At 42.7% G+C, this 11,862-nt stretch overlaps 1 protein-coding gene across 1 annotated transcript in view; it reads left to right on the plus strand.

Annotated features, from left to right (window-relative positions):
• The window catches only part of LOC109511595 (protein crumbs homolog 1-like), a gene marked incomplete at its 5' end in the record, with an annotated part of 16,176 nt that extends 10,182 nt beyond the window's left edge, over positions 1-5,994 (plus strand). Inside the window, 4 exons of the mRNA XM_019862791.1 lie at positions 491-1,361; positions 1,453-1,569; positions 4,161-4,287; positions 5,422-5,994. Coding sequence (XP_019718350.1) covers positions 491-1,361; positions 1,453-1,569; positions 4,161-4,287; positions 5,422-5,643 — 1,337 coding nt within the window. The remainder of the gene's footprint in view (positions 1-490; positions 1,362-1,452; positions 1,570-4,160; positions 4,288-5,421) is intronic.
• Between the last annotated feature and the right edge of the window lie 5,868 nt (positions 5,995-11,862).

Below are 11,862 nucleotides of genomic sequence, written 5' to 3' on the forward strand. Positions count from 1 at the left end.
GCTAACAACTTCCGGTGACGCAGTCACCGTAGGTTAAAGATGACCTGCTTTATTTTATTTTCTTTTTTAAATAATTTTTGTGAAAGTGAGACTGATAGAATGATTAGGGTGCAGTGTGCATTAACACAAAAATATATTATTAACAAGCACAGAGGCACAAATGTTTTTTTTTTTTTTTCCCCTCTACACCCCTCGGATCGACTTGGGACCAGTCCTTGATCTACTGGTCGATCGCGATCGACGTAATGGGCACCCCTGGTCTAAATTGTCCCTAGGTGTGAGTGTGAGCACGGATGGTTGTTCGTCTCTGTGTGCCCTGTGATTGGCTGGCAACTGGTTGAGGGTGTGCCCTGCTTACTGCCCGAAGACAGCTGGGATAAGCTCCAGCACGCCGCGTGACCCTTGTGAGGATAAAGCGGATCAGGAAATGGATGGATGGATGGATGGATAATGATAATTACTGACAACTGTTTTCATATGTTCCCCCTAGGTATATACAATGCAACATTCAACAACAGTCCTGTACAGTTCAGTGCTGGAGATTCCTTGGCTGAACCGGTATCTTCAATATACATGGAGCTACGGACCCGTTCTGAGAGTGCAGTTCTTTTGAAGGCCTCAAAGGGTTCTGACCTGCTGATAGTAGGTCTGCTTGACTCCTCAATCTGGGTTGAGATCCACATAGCCACCAGACCTGAGTTACTGATCTTTACCGGAGAGCGCAAAGTGAGTGATGGCAGGTGGCATCGGGTAAATGTATCCATGGCAAAGCAAGATCACAAAGCTTCTCACTGGCTAATTACTGTGGATGGAATAGTTGACGCCAGCAGCCTACCTAAGACCACAGGCAGTTTACACTTTCTCCATGATCAAAGTTCTGTTCTCACCATAGCAGAGAGCTTTATCGGGTGCTTAGGAGCAGTAAGGGTCGGAGGAGTTTATCTTCCATTTGTCAGTGACTTCAACACTCCACAGCAATCTCCATTCCGTTTACTTGGAAAACAAAAACTGTATTTGGGCTGTAGCGGTGTCCCTGTTTGCGATTCAGATCCGTGTCGAAATGGAGCTACATGTCATGATCTCTTTAATAAATATAACTGTCAGTGTGACTCAGGTTGGGAAGGACATCTCTGTGAGACAGAAACTGATGATTGTGTTTCCCACCCTTGTGCTCATGGGAACTGTCAAGACTACTTAACTGGTTTTGAGTGTCTGTGCCACCCTGGATATTCAGGAACACTCTGTGATGTGGATATTAATGAGTGTGAACAACATGCTTGTAAACATGGAGGCACCTGTCAAGACGGAACCAACATGTACACCTGTTCATGCCCAAAAGATTACAGCGGTCCACTATGCGAGTAAGTATGCAAATCAAAATGTATATAAAGTTGAATTATTATTTTAATTATTTTTTTTGCATACATTACACATTAATTCCTTTTACAATAGGTGGGACTATCCACCACTACAATGTGGTAAAGATGTGCTTTGTGCAAATGATGGAATCTGCAATGATGGCCTCTGGGGAGCAAACTGTACATGCGTTCCAGGATTTAAAGGCAAAAGGTAAGTTTCTGTTCAAGGACATATTTCTTGTCATCCTTTCAAATTGTCCCGTTCGAGATTGCTACAGTGCGTTGTCCTTTTCCAGCCAAGTCTATCTTCTGCATCCTCCTCTCTAACACCAACCGCCCCTCATGTCTTCTCTCACTACATTAGCCATGTCCAGTTCCGGGTCTGGAGGGCCACTGTCGTGCCTGTTTTCCATCTCTCCCGGCTGCAACACACCTGATTCAGATGATGAGCGCATCAGCCGGCTCTGAAGCAGCATTAGAAGAATACTGATTATTTGAATCAGGTGTGTTGCAGCCGGGAGAGATGGAAAACAGGCAGGACAGTGGGCCCTTGAGGACCGACTTTGGACACCCCTGCACTACATGCATCAACCTTATTTTAGGTATTCTTTTCACTCTCTTCCTGGGAGCCCCATACTCATCACATTTCAATCAATATACTCACTCTCTCTCCTCTGGACATGTCCAAACTATCTATTTTTGCATGTTTCCTCTAGCTCTTTTTGCCTGAGAGCTCCATTCTAATCAGCCCTCTACTAAATTACTCACAATCTCCCCTTTAGACATGACTAAACCATCTGAGTCTGCTCTCTCTAACTTCGTCCCAAAGACCTCGAACCCAGCGGTCCTGACAATGTCTATTAAATGTAGCCTTGTTTATCTTGAAAGTCTCCTGGCTGGGCCTTTTCCCCTTCCCAAAGACGTTTGTTTTTGACTCATTTTGCTAGCTCCTGCGTTTCATTTTAGCGGTAACCTATGACGTGACCGAGAAGCGCCCCTTGATCTGCGTCAAGAGTAACATACTGTACACCAGGCATGTCCAGCTCCAGGCCTGGAGGGCCACCATCCTGACTGTTTTCCATCTCTCTCGGCTGCAACACACCTGATTCAGATGATCAGCTCATGATCCAGCTCTGAAGCAGCATTAGAACATTCCTGATTATTTGAATCAGGTGTGTTGCTCCTGGGAGAGCTGGAAAACAGGCAGGACAGCGGCCCTTGAGGACCGACTTTGGACACCCCTGCTGTAGACGGACGTAACAGAGAATCCGGTAAATTTTCAAAATAAAATATCTTTCAGATTCCAAAATAAATAAAAAGGAAGTTGTTGTAATATAAGTTATTCATTCTTTCTGTGCGGCCCGGTACCAAATACAATACAATACAAATGACCCACGGACCGGTACCGGTCCGCGGTCCGGGGTTTGGGGACCACTGCTCTAACCTTAGGTCACTCCAAAGAAAAAACCTCAACATCTTCATTTACGACACCTTCAGATCTGCTTCCTGTTATCTCTTAAGTGCCTCTGTATCTAATTCTTACATCATGGCCGATGTCATCACTATAAACTTTTCCCTTCATCCTAGCAGGGACTCTTTTATCACATAAGACACTCGAGACTTTCCTCCATGCATTCCTACCCTGGTTGGATCTGTATCTTTCGGTTCTTATTGCAGTTCCTATTTCTCTGCACCATAGACCCAAAGTACTTAAAGTCATTCACCCTGGCTATCTGTTCTCGCTGTAGTCTCGCACTTCCTAAGTTGTGTTGAAAATCATTCCCAAGGTGAATTGAATATGCTGAAAGACTTAAATTTCAAATAGGAGCGATTTGTTATGTAGCATGTGCCTTTTGGAATTAAAAGGACATTTTTGGTGGAAAAATTTAGAATTTTATGAAAAATGTGAATTTTTGTACGAACAAAAAAAAATAGTCCAGAATTCTTGCAGTGTGTTAAAATTGGATTTGTGTGATTCAGCAAATTATGTGGAATGTATAAATTTGTGATATTTTTGGCTGAAAAATTCACGAAATTACTGTGGGAATTTTGAAATGTTTGATATGTGTGAATTTTTGTAAGGTTTAAATTTGTTCCCAAGGTGAAATGATTGAGCTGAATACAGTATTTTGATTTTCCAAGGGGATTGAAGTTAATCTGTTTTGTTGAATGTCTCATTCGGAATAAATTGGGGTTTTTTGGGGGGTTGAAAATAATATTTACGAAATATTTTGAAATTGGAATGGAGAGTGAATCGGATGAAAACGCGGGAGGAGATGCAGGACAAAAAAAGTGGTCAGAATGATACTAATACTAAAAAAAAACGGGAGTAACATTTGTGTGAAGGCTGAGACACTGAAACACTACACAGCAGTATGGCAGTTCATGACTCAGAGAATCTAAGGCTAACACAAAAAGTTCTGAATTTGAAATTAGCTGCGCTTAGTCAGCCGCCAGTAAGATGGCTTCACTTCTTTCAACGGCAAGTAAGCGGCATTGCTAGTGCTTTCATATATAAATCCGCAGATGGGGGCAATGACAAGGTCTTCTTCTGTTAGGCATAAAAGTCTTGGGTAGGAGGCACTGATGAGCGATGTCTGCTACCCTGTGGTTAACCCTGGTATGACATCTTTCACTGGCTGGGCAACAATGAACTTTTTCTCTTTCCCCAAATTTATCAAAGGCAACTCCAAGAGTGGCCGTGAGACTGTTGCCCATCCCTCCTCTACACAGGGGTAAAAGAATTTAAAGCATTTAGGAGGTTTAATGTTTCAGAAAGACATATGCTCTCGTGTGTTACAGATGTGAACTGGAGATTGATGAGTGTGGCTCCAACCCCTGTCGACATGGTGCGACGTGTTTGGATCGGTTAAATATGTTTGTGTGTGAATGCCCACCAGGATACAGTGGGCCAGTCTGTGAAACCAATGTAAGTGCTGTATTGTTGTTTTGAAAAAATGTTTTTCTGGATCACAGCATGATCCATGACTGCAGGGGTGGCCAACCAGTCAGAGACTAAGAGCCAATTCTTTTACTGTGTTACTGCAAAGAACCACATCTTACAGATGGGCCGTCCGCGTCCACACACACGCGCGCACACACACGCGCGCACACACACACACACACACACACACACACACACACACACACACACACACACACACGAACACGCGCATGCGCGTGCGCATGCGGGTGCCCAGTCATGCACTCGCACACATATGCACGCATGCCACGATGAGCAACAGCCGGAACGGCCCGAACGTGAATGAAAGCTAAAGACACAAACACACAAATCTTTTTTTTCCCCACCCATTTCCTCCTTCCACCCCTTGCGGTCGACTTGGGAGCAGTCCGCTGGCTCCTGGTCGATTGTGATTGACGTATTGGGCACCCCTGCCTTAAAATCAGAGGTAATTCGCTGACTAGCTTAGCGCTTAGCGCCGTTGTTTGCGCATGAGCGGTGATTCAGTCAAATGATTGATTGCCCTCCATGTCAATCAAGTAACGCAATTGATGATAGTCCGTTCTGTGTATTTAGCGCCTTTGTTTGAATGACAGCGCCACTGCCGAGGTGTTTTCGACGCTTGTTGTGGGAAAGCCCGGGAGCCGCATTGAACCAGCCAAAGAGCCGCATGCAACTCGCAAGCCGCGGGTTGGCCACCCCTGCATTACTGCAATAGATTGTTGGTTAGCTAGCCTTATCCTAGCCCAGAATAAATGAAAGCCTCAACTATTGAAAAAGTTATATCTTAACTTCATATGTGCATGTATACATATATGCGACCTTCATACAACAAAGTGTATGCAGGAAAAGTGATTAGGATTGCACGACTGTCTGTCTGTGTCTTATGTGTTTTGTTGTGTTATTTTGATTTCAAGATGGCGCCGCGAGAGTGGCTGCCTTTCCAGCAGCTCCTATTTATTTTGTTCTACTTCTTCCTTTCATAACTTTGCTGCTGTGAAGTGGGAATTTCTCCAGTGTGAGACTATAAAAGGTTTTCTTACATTATCAGACTACAGTTTCATCACTTCAGCCCAATTTTTGTTCTTTTTGCCTTTGCAGACACAAGCCAATAAACAAGAAATGGCCTGGCTGGTCACGTCTGTCACCTTGTTGTTCCTCTCCATGCTAGTTTTAATATGTGGTTTGACCTTCATGATTTTAACAACAAGAAAGAAGCGCCAGTCAGAGGGAGTTTACAGCCCCAGCTCTGAAGAGCTGGCCGGGGCTCGGTTGAAGATGGACAGAATGCTCAAAATTCCACCAGAGGAAAGACTCATTTGACAGAAGTCATCGACCATATGGAAAATATCAAACTTTTGCAGTTTGTATCTGTTTTATAGTGAACATAGTATTGCATTTGAGAGTCCCAGATATAAGGTAAATTTGTACAGCATGAAACTTGTATATTTTGTGAACTTAAAAGAACAGTATATGACAGTAATTCCATATACAGCATCCTTTGTAGATGTGTGCCGTGTCAAACTTACATGAGTTCAACAACCATCAGTAAACTTATATATTGCAAGCAGGGACTGCTGTGACCTAAATTTGGCCTGAGAATAGTCGTCAGCGTGGGGGTGGAGGTTTGGGGCGGCTTGGTATGGTTGTTGGTCAACATGCTTGGAAAAAAAATAATAATAATGGTCATTGTGAGGGTGGATGAAGGGAAATCAGCTAATTCTTCAGACAGGTGACATGCGCCAAAAATTATTCTTCGACGGGGGCCCTCATGTGCCATTATTTTGTGGTGTCATTTGATAATCTGCCAAAATTCTTGATGGTGGCAATGTTTGGCCACTTAACGATTCAATTACGATTCAAGAGCTATGATTGGATTAAAAAAAAAACAAATATTGAAGGCATCTTATCTATATTGATGCCCTTTTTCACAACACATTGTTTGTTTTCCCTGAGTTAAGGTTCACTTGCGATTTTTAAAAACCCTATTTCTCACAAGAAACAAGAGATGAATTCATTTTCATTATTATTTTGGGTGTTCTAAAAGTCTTGGGCACATTTTGACATTGAATATCTCGGAAACTATTAAGAATATAAAAACGCGTCTGCTAAATTCAGAAAGCTTTTAATCTCAATTTTTACAGGGAATGTTCAATGTGAGCACCATTGGTCACACGACACACATCAAGCCAAACACGTCCCAGCATTGCATTGTCAATGGTTGCAACAGCTTCTGTTATTCGTGCCTTCAGCTCATCCACGTCTCTTGGAATGGGGGGCACGTAGACCAATCCTTTCACAAATCCCTACAAAAAGAAATCGCATGGTGTGTTCCCTACTGGCTTTTCTGATCGATTTATGGGGGCTCCGCTGGAAAGCAGTTCGAACTAGTTCAATCACATCTTCTGAAGTTGAGGGGCGTCCCGTTCTTTTAGCTGGGCATAAGCACCCATCCGTTATGAATTTACCATGCCATCTTACTATGGACTTCCTCTCTGGTGGATCCTTTCCGAATTTTCTGCGAAATGCACGTTGAACAACAGTCCATGATTCAGTTTTTGCAAATTCAAGCACACAAAACGCCTTTTCTGGTTGAGTGAACGCCATTTCTGGGTCTGAAAAGAAAATTTAAAAAAATCAATAGCCTTACAAAAAACTTAATGTCATTATCTTTAAAATGGCACAACTTTTATCTTACTACCATTCATAGTTAAGGGACTTCAAATGTGCCCAAGACTTTTGGAACACCCTGTATTTTATGAAAATGCTTCCAAGATGGAATGTTGCCACATTTGTGCAATGCTTTCATAAATAACCATTGACAAAGAATTGATTTACCAAAGTAAATGGCATTTTGTAAAACAAAAACAAAAACAAAAAAAACCCAACAACAAAAAAAGCACACAAACATTTATGTTTTGGCTCATTAAGACGAAAATTAAATGACTGAACAAAAACTACCAATTAATTAAAAATGTGCCTGTACAGAAGCTTGAAAATTTGTTTTGCTTATTTTGCTGTCCTGAGTGACATAAATTTATAAACTGTATTTTAAATCTGACCAAAATTGTGGCTCCTACTTACGAAAATATCAACTTGACTTTCAGACACAGGCCTAGAGCACCCTCTTGCGGTTTAAGGTGAATATAACGTGAAATGATATAATGAGTTAATCATTTCACACACAAGTCGCTCCAGAGTAGAAGGTGCACCCCTGGTCAAACTATGAAAAAAACTGCGACTTATAGTTCGGACAATACGGTAGCCGTAGCAACAACAGCCAGCCTTTTTTCAGACTCATCAGTCGGGGTGGTATCGACTTACAGTATATGACTTCTCATGTTTGTTGTGTTTTAGCGCAACACAGCTTACACATGACGTGGCTCTTTTCCACTGTCGACATTGGAGAAGCCAAAGTGTTTCCTGACATTTGCTTTTAACTTAGAAAGAGCTCTTTGGATCTCACGATCCATGTTTATTTTCCTCTGTCTGTTTGTCTTCCTTGGCGGTCCTTAGCTTGAGTGTGTGGTTTTCCCTGCCTTCTGGTGCAGAAGTCAGATCAAACTCTGCGATTTTGCACTGATTTCAGGATAGTGAACAACGTTAGTAAGCTTGATTCATAACCTTTGCCACAAATAGAGGATTATGTCGACCGCAATGCAGTGCGTCAAACTTAACTCGACCTATTAAAAGAGTTATTGTTCAGTTCCCTTTAGGCCTTGTGCATCGGGGATTTCTATTTCGTGAGCCCTGACAGATTTCACCAGTAAAACGTCATGACATTCGGCCCCCGAACGGCTCCCGCCAACTTTGAGAGGTTCATGTATCCATTTTTTTTCTGGTGTCCCAAACTGTGAGGCGTACCCAGACGACAATGTGGTGTGTTCGGGTTGTTGGCACGAACATCTGAAAACACTCCAAAAGGCATCGCTTACTTTGAATTTGGCCAAATGTGACTTCGCCAAGGCCATGGCAATCTACCTGGTGAGGGAGGTGGGCCAAGGCCAGGTGTGACCTCTTGCTGCTAAAATCCAGGCGATTCTTGACCATCCTGCCCCTCTATCTGGACGTGAGTTGCACCGTTTTCTAGGAATGGCCGGATATTATTATGTTTTTTGTGAAAATGTTATTAGTGTGGTTGTGCTATTGACACATTGGACAAGCGCAGCGAAACCCTTTGTTTGGTCGCCCAGAGTGTCAGAAAGCATTTGAAGCCACCAGGGCGTTGTTCTGCAGCAATCCTGTGCTTTCAGCCTCTGATTTTATGCGTCCTTTTAAACTGGAGGCCGACGCCAGCGCCAAGGATGTGGGTGTGGTTGAGCATAGTGATGACCATCCCGTCAGCTACTCTCGAAAAGGATTAATCAGCACCAGGTAAAGTACAGCACGAGTTGCCTTTGCACTGCGTCTTGCTCTGCAACATTTCAAGGTGTATGTCGGCTCCAGCTCTCTGCTCGTGGTGGCCTATACCGCCCAGAACCCACTTGTTTTCCTGGAGGAGATGAAAATCAACTACCTAATGAGGTGGTCCCTGCTCATGCCAGATTTCAATTTCGATGTAAGACATATAAAAAAGGCCAAATTAATGTTCTGGCTGATGCTCTGTTTTGGGTTATTTGAGTCTGGACAATGACAAATCCGAGTATGTTTATTCTTAAGTGTGGGGTGTTACAGCCCTGGCCGTATTTTGTAATCTTATGTATATGCTGTAGTTGTTTTGTTCACGTGTGTGGCAGCTGTCTCTGATGTTGTGTATGTATGTATGTATGTATGTATGTACGTATGTATGTATGTATGTCAGAGGCGATTGCTCTAAGACTGCAAAGGAAGCTCAGCTTCCCCTAAAATGTCAAAAAATACGTGATCAAATAAATGTGTGTACATACAATTGTGTGTACATGTCATTGACTAAATATGCGCTACAATGCGCTCAATTTTTATTCCGAATCAGCTTCTTGTTGCTGGTTACGATGTGACTCTCTTCTCATTCATTCCCACAGCTTCACTGTGCTTTAAACTGTGTGGACGCTGGGCATCTAGAGAGTTCAGAGCCCGTTGTCCCAATGCATTGAAACGAGTCATTGGACAAATGGTTTAGTCCCGCCCCTCGGACGATCAGCGTCTCTGGAAGCTTATGGACAGTGGGCGTGTATCGGCTGGCCCGGACGCTGAGCTTTCCTGCATGATGATTGGATGATCTGTCTGAGGCTGAATCTCTTTTTGATTGACAGCAAAATGAGCCAATAACCGATCTTTTGGTGTCGGCATCCGTGGGAGCATCTTTCAATTCTCATTCTGTTCTAAGTTGAACTGGAGACTTCTTCTAATCATCTTAGCGACACTCTCTTTGTTGAAAATGACTCGCGACGAATTAATCTTTTATTCGCTTCCCCGCCTTGACAGACCAGCATCCGCCACTGATGTATGTATGTACCGGTATGCCCGAGATGGGACCGTCTAGTTGCAGAAAATCTAGCTCGGTGCTGTGGTGAGTCGTCATTTTCATGCACTTTGAATTTGCGTTGTATCGTATTTTGAAGGCATTAAACATTGCCATAGCGATCGGAGTGTTGCGGCCAGATTAGACGCTCCTTGTGTTTATTATTATATTTCGAAAACGCCACAGTTTTCATGCAGCTCATACCATATTATTTTCTTGTATTATTTCCGCCACACCTTAATTGCCGGTCCCTGAAAATATTGTCTGACATAAACCGGTCCGTGGGGCAAAAAAGGTTGGGGGCCCCTGATCTAGAGAGTTCAGAGCCCGTTGTACCAATGCATTGAAACGAGACGAGTCATTGGATAAATGCTGATTTAGTCCCGCCCCTCGGACGCTCAGCGTCTCTGGAAGCTTATGGACAGTGGGCGTGTATCGGCTGGCCCGGACGCTGAGCTTTCCTGCATGATGATTGGATGATCTGTCTGAGGCTGAATCTCTTTTTGATTGACAGCAAAATGAGCCAATAACCGATCTTTTGGTGTCGGCATCCGTGGGAGCATCTTTCAATTCTCATTCTGTTCCAAGTTGAACTGGAGACTTCTTCTAATCATCTTAGCGACACTCTCTTTGTTGAAAATGACTCGCGACGAATTAATCTTTTATTCGCTTCCCCGCCTTGACAGACCAGCATCCGCCACTGATGTATGTATGTACCGGTATGTCTGTGGGAGTGAGTGTTCCTGCCCTTAATAGGATCTCTTTGGGAACTAAGATGGGCGACGGGGACGAGCAAAGATGGCTGATGGAGAGGCCCTTCTTAATTGGCCAACACTTAACTGCCGCATGATCCTCCGTGGAGTGACAGTTTGCTCTCTGCCTCCAACCAGTGATTCTTGCTAAACAATTCATTCTTCGTTATTTGTTGAGCCACCTTAGTTAGATGTTTGCGTTTGTATTAGTTAGTTTTAGGGTTAGTTTTAGACTCCGGCTTTTGACCCATTTCTGTGACCTTTTTGTTTAATAATACATTGAAAATGTTGTTTTTTTAATATTTTTTTGTCTTTGGGCTAATTTTTGTTACTGTATATACTGTTACTGTTTTGTTGCTGGAACCACTACCTCAAGACCTTAAGTGCTAAGCCTACAGCCCTACTCTCATCCTATGTTTTTCCTTTGCTCTGACTGTCTCTATAATAAGCCGCTCTCGCACAACTCTAAATTGCCCCATGGGGATAAATAAAGTTTTCTGAATGTGAATCTATATTAAATCTGGTAAGTTGCTCGGACCGTGCTTTTTTTTTTTTTTTTTTCAAGTGATTCCGTTCTCTTTGTTATGCACTTAAACCTAGACGGGTGCGTAACGGATGCACAATGATTTCATTTCTGGATGTTGTTCATTGTTTTTTACTGCTGCATCCTGTGAACTAGTTTGGTTCATCACTGAATGGCTTTGCCTCGAAACAATGCGATCGTACAAGCAAACAGCAGTGGATGTATTTCCTCTCTTTTGTGGTATAATTTAAGGCGATGACAACAATGCTTCAAACATACGGTAAACTGTATGCCTTGGTTCATAAACTGTCTTATCTTGATCTTAATCAGGGATGGGCAACGTAAATGTTGGAGGGGGCCACAATTTTTCATCAGTGCGACTCAGAGGGCCACGTAGGACCATGCAGTTCCTAACCAGATAGATGACAAAAACCAGATATGTGACAAAAATGCTACTTTAAATGTGGACAAAATATGTGCATCCATGCAATATACATGCTATTTATTTATTTATTTCAATGGTGACAATACACTTTTCAATGCATGTAGAAAAGATCAACTATCCTCAGCCAAAAACAAACGGGATGAAACAAAAAACAAGATACAAACTGTCTTTTTTTCCCGATGCACAGGGCTCTCACATAAAAATTGACATTAAAGGATGGCATAAAATTGCTGAAAAAGAAACCAATATTAAGTGAAAGTTCTCATTTTGTTCTTTTTTTTTCCACAAAAACCACTTCACTCAAAAATGTGAAATGAGGTACTGTTTCGTAATAATTCCAAAGCCACAAAAAAAAAAAAATCACACACACAAACGCAAACAC

Source organism: Hippocampus comes, unplaced genomic scaffold (genome assembly GCF_001891065.2).
Source record: "Hippocampus comes isolate QL1 unplaced genomic scaffold, H_comes_QL1_v1.1 scaffold223, whole genome shotgun sequence".
Classification (NCBI taxonomy): Eukaryota; Metazoa; Chordata; class Actinopteri; order Syngnathiformes; family Syngnathidae; genus Hippocampus; species Hippocampus comes.